At 39.7% G+C, this 22209-nt stretch overlaps 1 protein-coding gene across 8 annotated transcripts in view; it reads right to left on the minus strand.

Moving 5' to 3' along the window:
- The window catches only part of GRIP1 (glutamate receptor interacting protein 1), a 658373-nt gene that overhangs the window by 157574 nt on the left and 478590 nt on the right, over positions 1–22209 (minus strand). For all 8 annotated transcript variants that reach the window (XM_036455350.2, XM_036455348.2, XM_036455354.2 and 5 more), the window contains exon 2: positions 18243–18323. In XM_036455350.2, the coding sequence (XP_036311243.1) occupies positions 18243–18323 (81 nt within the window). The remainder of the gene's footprint in view (positions 1–18242; positions 18324–22209) is intronic.

A 22209-nucleotide genomic window follows, 5' to 3' on the forward strand; every position in this document is an offset into this window, starting at 1 on the left:
ATGGCATTTCACATCTATATAGTTCTTGAGGAACAGAGTCACATATATTTTCTTATTTGATTCCCACAGAAACCCAGGATCTTAAACATGAAATATATGAAGCTTTTCAAGGTTAGGTAACTTACTTAAGGACACCATAGTACGCAAATCATTTCACTAGAACTTAAAACCAAGTGCTTTAACTCTAAATTCAGTCTTCTTTCTCCTCTATTACTTTGGTTAACATGGTTGTCTTAGATCAAGAAGTTGCTAAAGTGACTGTTATAAAATATTTTTTTTTCCAAATTCTAATAAAAGTTCTAATCCTATTTTTCTTTGATTTCTTGACTGTAAGTATGAAACATTAAAACAAATTGTGGTTCAACTGGATTGTGAAAGTCACTTTCATACTACAGGTAAAAGAATATTTACTGGTTTGTATTGAGTCATCTATCTGCCAAACCCTCATTTGGAAGGCCACACCAGTTCCAGAAAATAACAACTTTGTGTTGGAATTCATGAGAAATATGTCCTGCTGAATATCTAAAGAAAAGGCTTACTCTTTTTTCTCTTGTTTAATCTTTGTTCAACCCAGTGATATATGCACACATAGGAACATATTTTTTTTTGTCAGATCTGGAATCTGGATATATATTTCCTGGAAAAATATTACTTCTGTCTTTGGTTTCCATTGCAAATTCTCCTTTAACAGATTCATCATGTGGCCTGAGTACAATCTCCACCCTTGTTATCCAGCACGAGCAGAACAGAGGACAATTTCTTTTTAAAAGCACAACGCCCTACCAATGCCTTTAAAATCTATTAAAGAAGATCTCACCCAGCCCATGGGAGCTTACAATAATTGCTGCTCTTACCCAGGTGAAAAAAAGGACATATCTGTCAACTAAAGAAGTGCAGAAGCAATTAGCACCTCACCACGCTACTGGGAGATTGCTTCAATTAAAGAAATAACAGGGGTGCTTCATACTTATTGTATTGCTAATATTTAGTTACTAGCATGGTAGCAGAGTCCCTCAGTTACCCTCACCCACCCTCCCCAGTGCACTGGGGCCAGGAGCTAATGTGGGCATGGTCCACGGTGAACTTGGGGGCTGGCACCTGTGGCACAAGTGGTTGTTTGGTCACAGTTTTTGGAGGTGGAATGCACAAATAGGGCTGGTGTGAGCAGTAATGAAAGCAACATGCAAGACTATGTATGTCTTACATCAATAAAGGCACTTTTTCCCCCCCAGGCATTAAAAGAACATTTCTGGATTCTGTGATATCTCAGTGAAACTGCCTTATCTGTCCTCTTCAAAGGCTGGGGTACTAAACAGTAAATTTATACACACGTTAACAGCTGATAGCTCAATTTCAAAAATGAAATGTACTTTAATAAACACTGCCTTTATAATTATTCAAAGGGTGAGTGGGACACCCCACATTTCCCTCACCTTCCATATAAACAGCGGAGGCGCATGACTGAGCTGGGCAGTGAAACAGGCTAAATGCTTGTTTGTCAGCAGCAAGATCTAGATCTCTCTAGAAGTCCAATCTATCATCTTTCCTGCTTCTGGAGCCACTCACTCATGTTTTATGCAGCCTTTATCGAAGGCAATCTAGGAACACAATTAGGGTTTTGGGAGACACAGAAGCTGAAACCAGGGCCTGGGCTCCTGCAAGTCTTTTTTTTTTTTTTTTTTTTTTTTTTTTTAATGTAGTTTATTGATTCTTTACAGAGAGGAAAGGAGAGGGATAGAGATTTAAAAATATCAATGAGAGAGAAACATTGATCAGCTGCTTCCTGCAATCCTCCTACTGGGGATGTGCCTGCAACCAAGGTACATGCCGTTGACTGGAATTGAACCTGGAACCTTTCAGTTTATGCTCTATCCACTGAGCCAAACCGGTCAGGACCAGCAAGTCTTAGTGAAGTTAAATGTAACTCTTTTTTTTCCTTTCCACCCTCACCTCCACTCCAAAGCTTGGTTGTTGTAAGAAGGACCAAAGTCACTCCTAGAATTCTCAGAGAAAATCATGTAGGATAGACTGGTGCCCATTTTTACACAGGTGAAGGCAGGTAAAAATGAAAAAGATAACATGCGAGAAGAAAGATGCTGAAAGAGGTTCGAGGAGGAGGACCTGTGTCTGACTTAATCACATATGATCCTAAAGGTCATCTGGTTCAAGCCCTGTCTCCGTTTGGTGCTTATCATCACCCAGCACCTGTGACTACCCCAGTATGAGAAGCGAATCCTCTCTGAAAGCCACCTACGTCTTCTTCAGGCAGTGTTAGTGAACAACTGCTGCGTGTATTAGGCACTGAGCATGCACGAGGCCTCACTGAGCATGCTGTGCCAGGCGCACTCCAGGTGGCCAACATTCTTCCCAATGCCAATCATAAGCCCTTGTGTTGTCCCCTTCCCTTCCCTTCCCCTCCCCTCCCTTCCCCTCCCCTCCCCTCCCCTTCCCTTCCCCTCCCTTCCCCTCCCCTCCCCTTCCCTTCCCCTCCCCTCCCTTCCCCTCTCCTCTCCTCCCCTCCCCTCCTTTCCCTTCCCCTCCCCTCCCCTCCTCTCTCCTCCCTCCCTCCTCCTCCCTCCCTCCCTCCCTCCCTTCCTTCCTTCCTTCCTTCCTTCCTTCCTTCCTTCCTCTCTCCCCATCCCTCCCTCTCTTCTCTCTCTCTCTCTCTCTCTCTCTCTCTCTCTCTCTCTCTCTCTCTTTTTCTTTTTTTTTTTTTTTCTTTCTTTCTTTCTTTCTTTCTTTCTTTCTTTCTTTCTTGTTGACTTAAAATAATCCTCACCCAAGGATATTTTTTCTATTGAGTTTTTAGAAGAGTTGAAGGTGGGGAGAATAGGGAGTAGGCATCAATGTGAGAGACACACATTAATTGGTTGTCTCCTGCTCATGCTCAAACCAGGGCCTGGGATTGAACCTGCAAATGAGGTATGTGCCCTTGACTGAGAATGGAAACCAAGAAGACCCTTTGGTCCGAGGGCCAGCACTCTAACCACACAGCAAAACTGGCCAGGGCTTGTCCCCTTTTCTTGAATTTGAACATGATCTGTGACTTGTATTAATCAGTTGACTATGGCCAAGGTGCTGGGGTGTGTGATTATGGTATGTGATTACCCACACGGAATGATAGTGCCCATCCTGCTGGAGACCTGATCATCTCTGTGGGCTTTGAGGAAGCAGCCACCATACTGGGGCTGAGGGTCACCTCTGGCTGACAGCAAGAAACTGAAGCCATGAATGACACTCTACCAACACCCTGAGTGAGCATAAATGCAGGTCCCTCCGCTGTCAGGTGTCATCTCAGATGAGACTGCAGCTCTGCGAGACTCTAAAAAGAGGACCAGAGGATCAATCATGCCTAGATTGCTGACCCATAGAAACGGAGGTAATAAATGTGTGTGCTTTTAAGCTGCTAAGTTTTGGTAATGCTGTTACACACCAATAGATAACTAATATACAGAGGTTTGTCTTTATCAATGGGGGTTAGTTCCAGGATTCCCTCAGTGGATGCCTGAAACCTTAGGTATTATCAAACTCTCTATATAAAGTGTTTTCCTATGCATACATATGTCCGATAAAGTTTAATTTATAATTTAGGCACAGTAAAAGATCAACCACAACCAAGAATAAAGTGGAACAACTGTAACAATACACTGTAATAAAAGTTACATGAATATGGTGTTCTCTCCATATATATATCTATTCCTCTCAAAATATCTCACTGTGCTGTACTCACCTTTTCACTTAAAAGAGGCACCTTGAGAATTCTTTTTGGCATACTGGAATTACCAGAAGCACTTTGCTTCAGGGCTTTGGTGAAGAAAAATAAGGACTACTTGAACACAAACACTGCGATACCACAGTCAATCCGTATAACTGAGATGACTGTAAGTGACTAATGGGTGGGTAGTGTATACAGTGTGGACATACTGGACAAAGAGATGATTCACAATACTCAGAATGGCGCCCAATTTAAAAGGCATGAATTGTTTATTTCTGGAATTTTCCATTCAATATGTTTGGACCATGGTTGACCATGAATAACTGAAACTGCGAAAAGCAAAACCATGGATAAGGGGGGGGGATTACTGGAGATGCTTTATATGCATTAACTCATTTAATCCCCATTACTCTCTCACATCATACAGTGGGAAAATTGATACATGAAGCATGAAATTAACATAGCAGTAGGTGGCAGGGCTGGAATTCAAACAAGACAGGCTAACTCCAGAGCCCGTGCTCCTAGCCAGCAAGGTTTGCTCCCTTTCTCTACTTCTTAGAATGTTTTGTCTTACCTTGCTTCCAAATCTCACTCCCTAAAACTTAGCCTTATAGCAGACTCAAAGATCCAAATGCAGGTGTCAGTCAGCTACATTATGTGAATAGAGCAAGCTGTTTGTAACCTGATCAATAGGGAGTGGACATGAATTGGAGTGAAGAGCAGCAGGTGCTGCCTCAAGGCATTTGCTGGTCAAACAAACACATCTGTGGGCTGACCCCAGCCAGTGGGATAATCTGGCTGGTGACACTGACATATGAGTTCTAGGTATGCCTCTGAGATCAGGGGAAACACACTGCTCCTTTTCCATATCACTTAAAATATTAGAAAACAGTTATCGTTTTTTGTTCTACATCTTCTATTTTCTCCTGTTTTTATAAATGACGAGGTTCTCGAATTTATGTTGTGCTTTCTTGCAGATGGCCTTTGGTCTTCTTGACATGTGTATAAGTATTTAAAAGGTCTGGGCTCTGGGTGTATCAGCTGGCAGATATGTCTCTCTCCTCTTCTCCACCTGCAGGGTTGGGTCTGGTAGGCCCACAGGGTTCTGCTAAGTACCTCTAATCTATTAATATTCCTCTTGTCCTAACAGCACTATTACAGAAGTCACTAAGGTCTTACACAAACACATTTCGGTATTAGATTCAAATGATACATAAGCGCATGGAGCAAAGCCACACTCGCTCTGTCCCCCTCTCATCGCAGAGGAAACTACCATAGTCTGTGGCCCAACCTTTCATTCTCTGTTGAGACACTAACATTTCACCTAAATTATATTAAACAACAACAATATATTAAATAAAAAATATGTCTTGGAAATGTTTTTATCATATGGCCTATAGGTCTACCTTATTTTTAATTTTTTTTAGTAGTTTTATACTATTTCTTAGAATGCTGCATCCTCATTCATTTGAACAATTCCTCAATTGTTAAACATTTTAGGTAGCTTCCAATATTTTACTAACAAGCAAAGCTTTTTTTTTTTTTTTTTTTTTTTTAATATATTTCATTGATTTTGTCCAGAGAGGAAGGGAGATAGAAAGTTAGAAACATCGATGAGAGAGAGTCATCAATCAGCTGCCTCTTGCACACCCCCTACTGGGGATATGCCCGCAACCAAGGTACATGCCCTTGACCGGAATCGAACCCGGGACCCTTCAGTCCCCAAGCCGACGCTCTATCCATTGAGCCAAACCGGTTTCGGCAACAAGCAAAGCTTTAATGAACATCTCTGTAAATACTGATATGCTGGCACATTTTCCCCCCCAATTCTGCCCATTTTCATGGTCAACCAAACCCCTCCTCACTAGTGACTGACTGAAGAGATACTTTGTTCCCACTTGTTAACAATGAGGAACCTGAGTTGGAGGAAGTATCTTTCTATTTCCAGAGCCACCTTCCTCCAAGACAATGATGTTTGCCGTGAGACAATGAGTGATGGTAAAAGTGGTTGTTGGGGGGCTACTTAGATTTAATTTTTTTAAATTGATTTCAGAAAGGGAAAGATAGAAACATCAATGATGAGAGAGAATCACTGATCAGCTGCCTCCTGCACACCGTTCTCCCTCCCAACCCCTTGGGGGTTGAGTCCATAACCCGGGGAATCTACCCTGACTTCCTGGTTCATAGGTCAATGTTCAATCACTGAGCCATGCCAGCCAGGCACTACTTAAATTTTTTTCAAAGCATCTCTTTATCAAATTGAGATGATTCTCAAAAATTACCACATCGTGAAAATAAGAAAATATGGTTACATCTTTGTGCACAGGTGAGAGGATTACTGTAGGATATACTCCCAGAAATGCTGGGGAAAGTGCCAACATTTTAAAACATTTTGATTGATGTTATCACAGTGTCTTCCAAAAATATATATATTTTTTACCAATAATATATGAAAGTTTCTATTTTCCTGTGTTCTTGACAGCATTTGACATAGTCATTTTTAATATTTGTCACTTCAGTTTTTTTGTTTTTTTGCAAAATCCTAATATTTTTTTCTCCTTGTTCTTGGTTCCTGGAGAACAAAAGAGGAGTTCTTGCCATAATAACTATTGCCACCTTTATCTGGTCTCCTAAAAAGAATAGTTCCTGAAATATGTTTTATTAGGATATGAAGAACTTTATATTGTGAGAACTAGCTAACAGAAGTGTTAATGATAATTGGAAGACTTTTTCCAAGTTCTCTAAGCCAGGATAAGAAGAACTTGGAGAAGAAATCTGCTGTTAGAAGCTGGTGTAAAGTTACTTTTCATATGGTGAAATTCTGAGCTATTCAACTCCCATGATGCATCTCCAGTGGCCCCTAAGGAGAACAATCTCAAACTAGAGAGGATAGAATTTAACATTAAAATAAGAGGAAACTTATGCCAAAGGTGGTAAAATGACATTAAAAGAGTACTTTAACTGTTTAAAATGCATTTGAGTTTCTAGAATCAGATAAATTACCTCCCAGAGATTTGAAAGAATGTGCAGATGTCATGGTGAAACAAAAAGAAAGATGAAAAATGTGCCAAAAGGCTGGGAAGGAGTGAGCATCTCAATTTCTACAATGAGGGGCTCTGGAAATCCTAGCTCTCTGGAATTGATGGCATGTTTTTTTTTTGGGAAAAAGGTAACAAGAATTATTGTATCACTGAAGAATAAGGTTTGCAAACCAACATTATGTATAAAGACAGTTTAATGGGATTTGAGAATTTTAGCGGGCTTTCCGAGACATCTGTTATGATAACCTGTGGGCAGAACAGAGGACTGTGAGCTGAGGGTTCATTAAGGATGCAAATCATTGTTAATGGGGAAGGTTACAGTTTCTGGTGGGGATGCTGCAGAGTTCTGTCCTTGGTCCTGCAATGTTCAAAATCTTTAATACTCTCAGGTTTTATTAAATTTGTGGCCAATCCGTTGCTAATAAATGTAATAAATATATGTGATGATCAGGAACAGAACTATTTCTACCATGTTGAAAAGATGAGCCAAATCATTCGAGAACTGGGTACATAGCTGAAAGATTAAGGCAATTCTAAACGCAAATACCAGCTCTGTTGTTATGGGGCTAGTTACTTAAGCCTCTGTGAGCCTCAATTTCTTAATTGGGGATGGTTAACTATTTATCTTGAATGAATAAGAACTGGTACATGATAGATGCCCAACTATTGTTAGAAACCTCCCTCTCCTCCTCTTCTCAACCCTTATCAGCTGCATATATTGCAAATAAATTAATAGAAATAAATGTGCAGATAACCGAATGAAGGGTGTGGCGTTGTCCTGCAGTGTACAAAGTGCCACTACTCAAGGAAGGAAGCCTGCCTCTAAAGAGGAAGTCATGAGGACAAGATTTATAAGTTTTAGTTGTGCAAAAGTTCGATGTAAATAAAGATCATTACTTCATGTAAAATATAATCTCGATCTGCATTAATTAAGTAGAACATCCCGATCAGGGAAGGTAATGGTTTTCTTGCACTCTGTTCTCTTCAGACCACAGCTGGCGGAAGGGCTCAGTTTTACCTGCCAGATGCTACAGATTACTGAGGACCTGCAGAAAGACTCTCGGGGTGATGAAAACATGCCACGGAAGGCAAGGTGGAAGGAAGGAACATGCTTTACCTGGTTAAACCACGACAACTGTGATGATGATACAACACGATGACAGTGACTCGGGGAAGATATTACAGGTGCATTAAAGTACCTGAAAAACTTACTTTGGGGAAGTTCAAAATAATCAAAAGAGCCAATGGGTAGAGGTATGGGGGCGGGAGGGGGGAGGGGGTTCAGGGACTTCAGGGGGTTCAGGGACAATGGCATGAGGAATATTTCTTAACAGGAAGACATATAAAAAATGGGGGCTATCTTGTCAGATAGTGTTTCCTGTCTCTAAAAATATTGAAGCAGGAGTTAGATGTGGAATTTCCTATATTGAAAGAGGAAAACAGAAAGATGTGTGTGCGTGCATGGTATGTGTGGTAGGTTTAGGTGTTTATTAGAGAAAGAGCAGTAAGCATACTAACAAGCTGCACTCTTTCATTCCATCCCATTATTTTGTAAGGTTTGATGCACAGTAGTGACCAGATGCTAAGGCAGATGATGAAAGGAGAGTCTAACGTGGGCCACTTCAGCTATGAACCCTGCAGGGTACAACTCTGAGGAGGAGTTTTTAATAAAAAAATATATATATATATTTTGAATTTAAGGGACTATAGCTTTAAATTAGAACTAAATCTAGAACCCAAGAAAATAATTGCAGAGAAGCTAAATTGCCAAAAGATTTAATAAAAGTCCATAATATGCTGGGTATTCATAAAAAGAAATGATTGTGGAAGGAAGAAATTGTCAAGGATCCCCTGGGGAGATGGAATATGGTATATGGCAACGACATGGGACATGAGCATTAGATGGGTAAGTTCATTTAAAAAATATATTTTTATACATTTCAGGGAGGAAGGGAGGGGGAAAGAGAGATGGAAATATCAATTATGAGAGAGAATCATTGATTGGTTTGCACAAGCCTGCAACCCAGGGTGTGCCCTGACTGGGAATCCAATTATGACCTCCTGGTTCATAGGTCGATGCTGGACCACTGAATCATGCTGGCTGGGCTGTGGGTAAATTCATTTTATCCCTTTTTTATTTGGAGAGGTAGGTATGTAAGAGATAAGGATACTATTTAGTTAAGAATCCACAGGGTTACACAGTAATCCTTGGCTATTTGCCTTAGGCAATCCACTTTCCCAGCCTTTGAAATGACACCGCCTCCCCTCTGTACAGGCTAGGACATCCCATTCCCCTCCTTCCTCTCTCTGATGACCTCACCCGCATTTCACTGAGAAACCCAGCAATCAGTACAGGACTGACACATCTTCTCAGCAGGAAACTTACATCCTTTACCAATGATAGGCAAACTTCGGCTTGTAAGCCACAGCCGAGGTTTGCCTGCTCTGTTGACTAATGAAGTTTGCCGACCACTGCTCTAAGCCTTTGTGCCCTTAGACCTTTGTCTGTCTTCCCTCCTGCTGACACTGCCACTGCATGATGGATGTCCTCCCTCCAGCCTCTACAAAGACTTTGTTATCCCCTGACACCCTTCATATCCCTTCTCCTCAATTTCTCGAACTCTGCTAGACCAATCACACCAGCACACAATGTCCAGGTTTTATCCAAGAGCCACTCCTCTCTCGCCCTGTGACTTTGGACTGGCTTCTTTAGCTCTCTGAACTCAAGTCTGCTCACCTGTTAGAGGGGAATGAATGAAACTTACTTCCTGAAGATGTTGTGAGGAAAACTGGAAGCAATATTTATGAAAATGCTTAGTTAAATACTTGGAACATAGCATAAAATGAGTAGCAACTAGAATTTTTACTATTATTCACTCTCTTTCTAGGTTAAGTTACTCTGGTGATCAGGACACTCTTGCTACTCCTCAGGTTTTGGGTGAATATTATTCAGCATCTGCTTTCTCTTTTAGTATTTCTTTTCTCTTTAAGATGACATACTTCTGCACTATAAACCAACAACTACTTATCAATATACTGACAAAGTGCATAGCATAGGGGTTCCCAAAGTCATTTCTTCTGAGAAGAATCTCCTTCCAAGCCAGTGTTTGCCAAAGTATGGTAATAAACATTGATGTATCTGAGGAGGACATACAAGTCTTTAAAACGTTTCAGAGTTAAAAAATTTTTAAATTTATATTAGAAAAATATAATTATTATATCAAATTATAGATAAAAGTTAGAATAAAGCTAAGTAAATGAGTGAACCAATTTAAATGTACCTGAAATCAGCTATACTAATAATAGAGGAATGTGCAAATTGGTTGGGATGCCCTCATGCAATGACTGAACAGCAGGCTGTGTGGGGTGATTAGGCCAGCAGGGGGCAGCAGGGGGCAACCAGGCTGAAAGTGGGGGGGGGGGGAAAAGGCAATTGGGGGCAACCAGGCAGGTGGGGGGCAGTTAGGAGTGACCAGGCCGGTGGGGGCAGGGAAGTTGGGGGCAACCAGGCTAGAAGGGGGGCAGTTAGGGGTGACCAGGCTGGCAGGGAGAGGTAGTTAAGGGTGATCAGGCTGGCAGGCAGTTGAGAAGTTAGGAGCCAACAGTCTGGATTGTGAGAGGGAGGTCCAAATCCCGAGGGGTCCTGGATTGGAGAGGGTGCAGGCTGGCCTGAGGGACCCCCCACCCCAAACACACACACACACACACACACACACACACACACACACACACACACACACACATTTGAGCACCAGGACTCTAGTATTAATCATAATACAGGTGGAACACAGATATATAACAAACATGAATTTGCCTTGTGACTGAAATTTGGGAATTTGTTCTAAATCTTTAAGCCCAATAGATAAGAAGTATTAATGGGCTCACAGAAAACTGTTTAACATAATTCTTTACTTTTCTCAATGCCAATAAATACAACCTGTACCCAACCCAGTTTTCTAAGGTCACTTCATTAAAGATCCCTGGGTTGAAGGTCTCCCTAACACTTAACCCTTAGAGTGGGAGAATTATATAATTTTTCTTCAGAGCAGAGTAATAGAGGAAGAAGACTTTCTTCTTGTAGCTTTTCTGCATATGTTGTTGAGCCTTATAAAATTCTCTTTAGAACCTGGGAGACTGTGCTGGCCATCACCCATGTTACTCAGTCTGAATACTGTGTGTACCCCAAACATAACGCTGACCAAAGGCCACTACTCCTAAACACCGAGGCCCAGGAAATATCAAGGCACAGTACTGATTCACTATAAAGAATCTCCCCCTAAGTTGCATGCTGAAATAATTAATTATGTTTAAAAATCATTTGGTGCACATGTACTGGTTCATTCTATTTCATCCATGTTTACTAAGGCACGAGAGAAGTCCAGACATAATAGACTCATTTCTCTGAATCACTAACGAAGCCACAGCCCTGCACACACAAACCAAGCTGCCCACTTGCCCAGTGCTACTGGAGAACTCAGTATTTACAACCAGCTGCAGAGCAAAGTGAATCAGTTCTCAGGGGGACATCCTGAATGTGTACCTGCCATAATAAGTAATAAGTTCCGCGTTGCATCACTCTATTTATAGACTCTGGCTATACTCGCAAAATTTTTAGCCTTTATGGGTAGCTGAACACTTGCATAAATCATTCTGATCTTGTCAATTTTATTGTTAAATTGTGCTCAACCTTTCTCTTAAGGTGTTCTAGGCCTGCAGACATTTTCTGCTCAAACAGAAAAATAGGAAGCTGGGGGAGACCTCTGGACTTTAATATTCTCTAGTTCCTAGCTGACCTATATCTCACTCATTAGCAGTGGGCAGCCAACGATTTCCTTAGAAATGTCATATTTTGTGAAGCCTCAAGGCTAACGTGCACAGCATAGGAGTCAGAAAACATGTTGCACGTTTTGGTAGGAAAGTGTACTAGGCATAGGGTAACAGAGTCTGCACAGAGAAACCTGCCCGCTGATCTCTGCCTGTGCATTCAATCCACAGGTGGTAACTATACCTGCCATTGGACAAGCACTGTCCTATGCACAGATATGATAGTAAAGGAGACATAAAGCGCCCATTCTCAGAGAGCTTACATTTTAGTAAGGGCATAAGAAACACGTGCCAGTTAATTTCAGATAGCAATAAGGACCATGGAAAACACAAATCAATAAACAAATGGGGGTGTGGGCAGAATCTCACACATATTTGCAGTGCTACCGTGTTTCCCTGAATAAAACATCCTCCGAAAATAAGACCTACTTACAGGTTTCCTTCTGAGTGAAATATAAGGCATCCCCCTGAAAATAGCCACCCCCCCCCCCCCGCCCCTTAGGCTCTGTCTCAGAAACTTTGTGAAACCTAAACTGCAAGAAGTTGTGACTTGGGTGAAGAATTTATGGGAGAAAATCACTGACAGTTGCATTGCAAATGCACTGCGAGCAGGCTTTCTTGACAAGAAGTACTCATTTAAAGATAGTGCTATTGCTAAACACGAGAGATTTGGTCCACTGATTCTGAAAGAAATGGAGACACAAGAAATTCACCAGGAAATTCAGGAATTGGATTGTTATAATGATGTTCCAGAAGATGATGACATGATTGTCATTGAATAAATGAGTAAATTCTTGATACTGTAGGATTCACAGTTTGTCTGGTTTGTGTTGACAACTACCGTACTACCATACCATATACAGGTAATAAATTTCCTTTAATTTCATTTAACAATAAATGTGTACCGTATTCTTCTTCATGGAAAAATAAGACATCCCCTGAAAATAAGATCTAGCGCATCTTTGGGAGCAAAAATTAATATAAGACACTGTTTTATTTTCGGGGAAACAGGGTACCAAGAGTCTCAACTCCATGATCTTAGAAACTTCTCTCCAAAGAAGTAATACAGTGTTACTAATTTCTTAAATAATCAGTAATTTTAACATGTGCATACATCACTGTTTTGGGCTTTTCATGCTGACTCTGAGGGCTTTGGTGGGGCAGACCCCGAGCCTTAGGTCCCAGATGTTCTCACCTTGGCCCACTGGGTGCTTTGGAGGATGCAGGCACAGCCTGACTGAGTAGCAAAGGACCTTGTCCCTTGGCATGTTCCCACATGGGTCATCCTCTCACTAACAGCAGTCTGATTCGACAACTCAGGGAAGCATATGCAGCTCCATGTTTGTTTGTTTTTAATTTATTTTGAAATAATTATAAAAATCTATGAGTTGCAGGAACACTGTAAAGCACTCTTTCATACACACACAGACAGTTTTTTTCTAAATCATCTGAGAACACATTGCAAATGCAATGGCCTTTTACCTCTTTTTTTTTCCTAGCTTTACCGAGGTGTACTTGAATATTTAGAGTGCGCAGGTGTGATGAGTTGATATGCATATGCATTGTGCAACAGCATTATTTGTATGACATTTCATGCTGGCTTCATTCAATTGAATTTGGTTTCCTGTTCGTGACACTCGCCCATTTTTTGGAGGAGCTCAATGGTGAAACTAAATAGAAGAAGCAGAACCAGGCCAGAAAACTAGAGTAATTATCCTTCATACCTCTGAAGAGTGCTAGAACTATAAATACTAGGGAAAATGTCACACTGTGTATACCTGCTATAAAAATGAATATTTCTCTCTGGCCCCCTTCCTCTCTGTAAGCATGTTCTCGGTGAGGATTAAAACAGAAAAGGAAAATGCAATAGAGGTGAGTGTTTGACACCATTCTGCCTCTGTGAATTGCCCAGAATTCTTTGGAAGACCAGCATAAGAAAGAAAGCTGTCCTACCTGGAAAGGTGAGGCAAATCAAATAAATAATACACAAATACCAGTTTTTGAGGTCCAATGTATATCCTGTTTTCCCTTCACTGGCACTTGATAGACATGATTAAATGCCTCATCTCTAAGTGGTCAAAGCCGCAAATAATAAAGCCACTTGCAAAGTCTGTCAAGAATCTATACAAATTTCCTCTAATAATTTGGACAAACCACTCAAGTGGTCAAACTTCAGTACATCGGTAATATATCAAATATAAAAGAATAAAATCAATACATTATTTTTAATAAACATAGATGTGTAGTAGAATCTGTTAAAAATATCTCTGTACTTGAAATTCATCTTCTCTTTGAAAAAAAAGGGCAGAAATGAGATTGAAAATACTCATCCTTAATTATTATTATTATTATTTTTTTACCAGAATGTTGTCTTTTATCTAAATTTAAACTTTAGTGTCATATGGACACTTGACATTTTTTAAAATAGCATCATTAAAAATTTTACAAAAACTTAGGAAAGAGTAAAAATCTTTTTTCTCAGTCACTTTATAACATAAGAGACATGATTAAAATGACGAGTTTCCAAATAACATGAATAATGCATTTCTCCTTTATCCAAAGCAAATGTACTTTGTTCCTAAGGGATGTTTAATCCATTCTCTTTTTTTAGAAGAGCAAAGGAAGGGTGATGAAGGGATTTATACTTAGAATTATCATTCAATGTAGGCACATATTTGACTTGTGATTATAAAATAATTGTTGTAGTAATTTTGAGTTTAGACAAGGGTAGTGAATTTTGATATGAATGAAAAGCAAATTATATTTCTGTTAATATTCAAGATTACCTTTTTGAGATAGAATTATAAAATGGTACTGCTTATTATGTTATGGAAAATGTAGAGCCCATGTTAAGAAATCTTATGTATTCTTATGAGAATAAATATTTATTAATACTTCACGAGTAGCAGGTCTACATTTGTAGGTCTAAATAAGTTTCAAAGAGCAGCCTAAGCTTTCATAAAACTTGGACAGGGAAGCTTAAAATCCTTCCACTACCCTCCACTTCCCCACCCCCTTCCATCAGAAAAAGTGGTCAGTGGTCAAATTCAATCACCATCCTTGGATTGCTGGGAGTGGAGCTGTGGGGATATGTGAGGAAAAGATATAGATCCTTTGAGGTTTCAGCTCCTTGTGTTTGCTTATTCCCCAGTCATGGTGTCCGGTAACACTTTGAGCCTGCCTCTGTACTAAGGGGCCTCTGCATTGGGAAGATGCAGGGGCTGGTAGGTGAGATGAGCTCTGCTTTCTGCCTCTTTCACTTCTTTGGTGCACTTTTCTCCAGACACATCTTTCCTTGCTCCCAGGGTAGTCATATCATCTTTGAGGGAAGTAAGATGGGATGTGAGCACAGGAGAGAGAATCAAAGGCTGTAAACATGCATTTTGCTCTTACAGCCCCATGTGGTCCAATTTAGTTCATCAGAACTCTGAGATTTTTCCGCTGAAGCTCCAGCAAATAATAAAGACTGTGTTTCCCCCGGCCTTTTCCTCTTTCCACTTCTCTTTTGTGGACTTAGTAGGGGTAAAGGTAGACATGGTAGGTGATGGGTTAAGATCTCTTTGTTTTAAGTGACTTTTTGGCCAAAGGTCAGGGAAGACTTCCTTTTGTCAGAAAAAAGGATAGGTACTTTAAAAAAGGTTTTTATTGATTTTTTTTCTTTTTTCTTTAGAGAAAGTGAAACATCAATCAGCTGTCTCCTGGGGATTGAGCCTGCAACCTGGGCATGTGCCCTTATATGAAACTGAACTGGCAACTTTTCAGCCACACTAACTGAGCCACACTGGCCAGGGCAACAATAGGTAATTTTAAAATGACAGTAAGGGTTCAGGATTCCAAGTGTCAAAAGTCAGTTAGGAAGCACCCAAGAAGTTTCTTGATTTTCTCAAGAGAATAGTAATAGTAATAGTAATAGTAATAGTAATAGTAATAGTAATAGTAATAGTAATAGTAATAGTGCCAGAGGGAAAGGTGAGTGGAGGAGGGTAGAAAAGGGTAAAGTACAATAAATGGTGATGAAAGGAGACTTGACTTTGGGTGATGAACACACAATATGATATACAGATGATTTATCATAGAATTGTACACCTGAAATGGATATAATTGTGTTAACCAATGTCACCCCAATAAATTAAATAAAAAAGAAAAAATGCATAGAGAAGATCTAGTAAAAATATGACAAAACTGGGCCTACATTCTCCTAGTCTTGATACATTTCCTACTTCCTTTTATTTGTTAAAGAAAAGCCAGAAATCTCTAGTTTTTACTATCTCCCACATTTTAAATATTGGCTCTTCATTCACATTTTTAAAAAAACCTTATGTAGGCCAAACAAAAAGAGTAATAATCAGCTATTAACTACGTTGTTGCCTTCGCTCTGTGGCTGGTGGGGATTTTTTTCCCTTGGACTGTTCTAAACTGAGGAGATTTTGAAGACCTTTGGCTCTTTGGCCCACTACCTTATGAGAGGGGGGCAAAAAGGTGTTCGTGCCTGTTCAAACCACAGGAAAATCATCCATGAAGCCTACAAAACAGGCTTGTGATTGCAGTGACTTTTAAACTGTTATAAGGAGGAACAAAAGGAAAACTTACACAGTGAAGAATCACTTAAGTGTCATGAACCAAAGATTATGATGAACGACTTCTGTATAGCTAATATGTAATTTTTAAAACTACTCTGTGACTTTAAGGAAAAGCCTGGCCTTCAGACATGTGTGGTAATTTAGTGTACACCATTAGTGAACCCATGAAAGGAAAACATGATGATAGTCAGTGCTTTTGTTTTGTGTCATATGATGTGGTAAAGACAGTGGTCATTCTCTTCACTCTCCCCAACAGAGGAGTATAGAGTGCCAGCCAATGTAGAGAAGACAAGAAAGAATGGATGGGTAGCTAGCATTCTTATTTTTTTATTTTTTATATATTTTATTGATTTTTTACAGAGAGGAAGGTAGAGGGATAGAGAGTTAGAAACATTGATGAGAGTCATTGATCAGCCGCCTCCTGCACACCCCTTACCGGGGATGTGCCCGCAACCAAGGTACATGCCCCTGACCGGAATCGAACCCAGGACCTTTCAGTCTGCAGGCCTATGCTCTCTCCACTGAGCCAAACCGGTTTCGGCAATAGCTAGCATTCTTTTTCCTTTTCTTTTCTTTTTCTTTCTTTTTTTAAAAAAATATATTTTATTGTTTTTTTACAGAGAGAAAGAGAGAGGGATAGAGAGTTAGAAACATCGATGAAAGAGAATCATAGATCAGCTGCCTCTTGCACACTCCCTACTGGGGATGTGCCCGCAACCAAGGTACATGCCCTTGACCGGAATTGAACTTGGGACCTTTTAGTCGGCAGGCTGACGCTCTATCCACTGAGCCAAACTGGTTTCGGCAGTAGCTAGCATTCTTGAACTTCAAACCTTGTACTTCCTTGATACTGACAAGGAGAAAGCAGAGAACACAGCCCATAGCTAACTGCAATAGTTTTTCTAAATGTGACCAGCACTAAGATTGATGTTTTCTAGGATGAAATTGAAGAAGTCTCAGGACTGTGGGTTGCCACCTAATTACCGAATTCAAATTACTTCAGCATCTTTAAAGCACACAGACAAGGATGCATAACATATTCACAACATGTCCCTTTATAAGCCATGTACTTTCATAATGAACCTAAGCCTTCAGAATAAGAATGAACATGACTACATGTAGTTCTTATACAAATAAATAATAATCACAAACAGGGCTGCTCTGAATGAAACTCATCTTTCTGTTTATTCGAATGAAAGATTCCCCCTTTCACTGATAGGCCAACCCATTCAATTTACTGTTGAAAACACTGCATTGCTTCTCCTGAATTGCTAAATCTAATATACTCTAAAATCCTGTAGCTAAGGTTTAGGTGTACTCAATTTACTTGTATTAAATATACAAAGACATTATTTTTCATAAATGTCTAATGTATTAGTGCTTTTAACCCTTCCCTTAAGTACGGTTGCCTCCATAGTGGTTTTCCATAAATTACCTAGTTCAGATGAAGTTTAAATAATCTTTTGAATATCCTTCCGCCTTTAACTTTAGAAGGTATGTTATCGTCAAAGTCAAAGCTTTAAAATATTGAAGTTCAGGGTTAAAGATATTTGAAGATAGCTCTCAAAATGTTTTTGTTGATAGCTTTCACTTAAATATTGCAAGAATCCTCATCACAGCTTCCTAAGAAAATGAAATTCCAGAATTTCCCAAGAGTTGTCCCATGGAAGTAAGTCCAGGTTCAAAGAGCAAAGAAGAAAGGAATGATTTTTATTCAGCACATACACAATCTGCTACTGCAATTTTGAGCCTCTTTGTTCTGTTGGTTATATCTCAGTAAAGAAATAGATGCTTCTGTGAAAGTTATCCCCTGAAAACAGAGGTGAGAGCAGGAAAATGAGTGAGAGCCGACACAAATTCAGGCCATTTCACAAAGAATTTGCACACAAAGTGAATTCTCACAAGTTTGCAAGCTTTCCCAAAGTCTAGCTTTCACGAACATTGTGTGAACAAGTTGTACAGAATGCAGTCTATACCCTATGGAACAGCATCATGTTTATTACCACCGTGGGATTATTTGGGATCACCAAATAACAGGGTTCAAACTTCAAACAGCTGAAAAATCCAACAATCTGGTCTAACCTGGGATGCTCTGTCTCCTCACAGCCAATGCTCCATCAGGCGGCTTTGTCTGGCTGGCGGACTTAGTGTAGGGACTCTCATCTGCAAAGGTACAATGAAGGGTTTGGTTAATTTCCATCCAGTTTCGAACGCAGTGAAGATTTTCAGTGGATTGCAGTCCTTCTGCCAGAGAGAGGTGATATGGCATGGTACAGCAGAAAGAGTGGGTAGACCTCAGTCCTAACCTGGGTTTAGCTGTGGGGCAAGTTATTTAAAATGCCCTGGACATGGATTTCCTCTCCTCTAAAAGAGGGATATACTTTCTCACCCACATTTTAGGATTGACAGGATTGAACTAGAGTGCACATGAAGGCATCAACTAGTAAGAAATATGCAAATAGAGTATGCAAATTATTTGCCTGTCAGCTCTTCATTCATTGACAAATAAGTATCAGTGAATATCAGTAACAGGAAGACAAAGAGGGAATAAAACGGCTCGATGGGCACTAAGAATAATCAGGTAGAACAAAGGAAATGAGAGAAATGTTATATTTCAGATAAGCAGATGACAGAGCATTAGTACTGCAGAAAATGAAGACACACAGAATTAGGGGGTTCCTGAGCATGTGAAGTGGCAGCTAGCGCCAAAAGGAGGGAACAGGGTCATTCAGAGGAGGGGAGGGAAGGGAGGTTGAGAACAAGAAAAGAATGATGGTTTGGCAAAAGAAGAGGTATACAGCAATGAGCTGATCGGCCTTCTTTTAGAAAGAGATGAAAATAATCTGAAGAACCATAAAAAAGCAACTGAATGCACAGAAGCTCAGTATATTTGTGAGAGTTAGGCAAGAAGCTGAAGAGATGACAAGACCTTAAGAGGTGACGAATGTGACGGATTCTGAGTAAAATTATTTTGTTAAATCTAGAACAGAAGTTAATCTGGCTTGGAAGATAGGAGTAATGATCTAGGATGGCAAATATTAGGGTTAAAACAGAAAAGGAAATTTCTTGTTAGTTTGCATGCAGACATTTGTGTAAAGTAGAAGAGATATCTAAGTAAAGATCAGCACGTACACGGCCTGAGTAAACATAATGTAAGATAATTAACCGGTAAATCTAGGCAAGCTAGATGACCCAAATGTTACTTCTGGACACACCATACAGTTGTTGTTTTTTGTAGTTATAATAGGAAATTGTTAATGGATTAAAAAGAATGATATTGTGCTTGCCAAACTACTAAGTGTAACAAGGATTTAATTAAACAACAAGGCTTTGTCATCTGAAAATGTTAATTCTCCCAACTAAGTGGTTTGTGTTTTAAAATCAAGGAACTTGATTTCTCTCCGGAACGTACTTCTGGTTGATATGAGTCACGATTTCTTCATAAAACTAACAAGGTCTTTATAAGGAATGACAAAAAGGAACGATGAACACTGCTGTAAGCTGCAATTAACTTAAAAAATGAAGTCACACTGCTTCATGTTTATATTCCATTTGTCACACAATTCTTTATAGTCTCCCAACCATAAACTACCAACTTTCAGACACCAATACAATCAACAGCATCCCTTTTGCTTCTGTAGCAGTATCCCAGGTCTGTGTCTGTTCACTTTGCAAATGCAATGTTTAAAATTTTTATTTTTTATTTTTATTGTTGATAGTGTTACAGAGGACTTCAAGGCATATTCACACCCCTCATCCTGGCTCTGGGCCAGGGGACCTGAGGCTACGGCCCCTGCCCAGCAGGGCTTGACAAGGGTGGGACAGGCTGGGTCTGGATCTAGCCTAATGGGGGGGGGGGGGGGGGGGAGGTGGAGGCTGGCAGGGTCTGGTTCTCACGTGATTTTAAGGTGCATGTGGGTGGGTGGGGACTTAACTCTGGGTCCCATGGTGAGCCCCAGACTCTGATAGAAGGAAGATTTTCATATACATTTTACTAATTTTCTTTCATCTTTGACACTTCTATTATAGAGTAAGGGCAAATAGTAATATTAAATTATTTACTCTAATTAATCCCCTTTTAATGTGCACGAATTTCATGCACTGGGCCACTAGTAAGTATATAAGTTCATTGGTTTATCTCTTCTAGCCCTCCTAACCCTACATCAAGGTATGTCAGTCTGTTCCATGCCTCCTTGCTTCAAATCTTATTTTGTTGGTCAATTAATTTTTGTCATTAGATCCCACAAATAAATGAGATCATGTGATATTTGTCTTTCTCAGATTGACTTATTTCACTTAGCATAATATTTTTTAGTATAAACCCAAACCACAAAAGGTAAGCATCACAGCACAAAAGTCTCCATTTCCCCCACCATTCCCACCTGAATGTTTGAATGCTTTTCTCAGTGTTGATTTAATTACCAGGCAATGTGCTTTACATATATATATAGCATCCACTAAAACAAATTTACTACATGTTAAAATCTGAATTCTTAATAAAGCCAATTAAAAATACACTTTCTTTTAATATAAAAAAACTTTGAAACAGTATTTATAAGAACAATGAACCAGGGGATAGTGATCATAACAACCAGCTTTTTACCATAGGCGCAGCGTTTCAGAAGCCTAAAGGTTTTCTTCAGTTTTCAACTTGTCAAAAGTCCAGCTAATGAAAATCGTGGTTCAATCCAGTGTTGGATATCTTAAAGGAAAGAAAAAGATTTGCACAGAAGACACTAGATTTTTTTTGCACTTGATACTCTATATTTTAAGGAGCCATTTCTTTAGACATTTACCCAGTTTGCATTTCAGAAGTAGTCAACCCTGTTAAAACTGTTTTCTTATTTATAGTGAATTTGAAAGTAGAGCTGAGATAGTTTAGTTATGCATATCCTTAAAAGGTTGAAACTGAATTATAGATGGCTATCTGGCCAGACTCTGCATTCCCCCGTTCCCACCCTCATTCTCCGTATTCAGTGTCCTTCTGAGAAAGGTGGAAGTAGACCATTATCTAGAAGCCAAAAGTTGTATTGGTCAAAGGATCTGACTGAAATATTGTCTAAACATAACTTGCCAAAGTCAATCCGGGTGAAAGCAATAATTATTCCTAATGGAAGTGAGGAGAATCTTGGCAATATTTATCATGAGAGTAAAAGGAGAGCATAGCAACAGAGCACCATTTAGCATTTATTTTTAAAGAAAGTTTTCTAAGAATATAGCTTTATTTTAAATCACCAAGAGGCATTATGGACCTTTCATAAAAAAAACAACAATCTATCACAGAATGAACACATCAACTCCATGATGTAATTTATTCAACGTTCATTCTTGATTCAAACTTTGAAAACAGTAATGGATGGAAGACACTGAATGTTTCAGTGGCAGATGGCACCATAAGTTAATCCTATGGAGAAGCCTATGTGTGAATATATATACCTGTGTGTATATAAACTTCACTTCCCTCTCCTCCAAATATTTGTTTGTCTAAAGTGAAGTACATATAAATTGTCCTACAAAACCAATTTATACTTTCTATTTCATTTTTTTTTTTTTGCAGGCAAAATTTTTAAATAAATGCTAATACAATTCATTGTTTCTTTGTAAAGGCCTCAAAGGTTCACTGAATTATAAAATCTGAGTTAATATTCCTCCTTTATCAGGGAGACACTAACTATACTTTCAGGTTCCATCCAAATTACATAAGTGAGTTAAAAGATTAGCCAAATAACAAAGAAAGGAATCAATTAGTAGATAAGGTCTCTAAAATGGTACCCAACCCATAGTATGCATCCATCAAATGTGTGCTAATAGATGAATGAATTATATTCAACTTTTCAAACTAAAACATTTATTATAAACTAGAGTCCCAGTGCACAAATAGGGTCCCTACGCCAGGCTGGCAATCAGGGCAGATCAGTGGGGCAATTGGGGGCCCCTACCACCGCTGATCACCTCCCTCTCTGCAGGGCGACCAGCGGTGTGATCTAGGGGTCCCCACTGGCACCCACCTTGGCTGGATTGGGGCCTGCAGGTTGGGGGCAGCTCCTGC

Source organism: Pipistrellus kuhlii, unplaced genomic scaffold (genome assembly GCF_014108245.1).
Source record: "Pipistrellus kuhlii isolate mPipKuh1 unplaced genomic scaffold, mPipKuh1.p scaffold_m20_p_3, whole genome shotgun sequence".
Lineage (NCBI taxonomy): Eukaryota > Metazoa > Chordata > Mammalia > Chiroptera > Vespertilionidae > Pipistrellus > Pipistrellus kuhlii.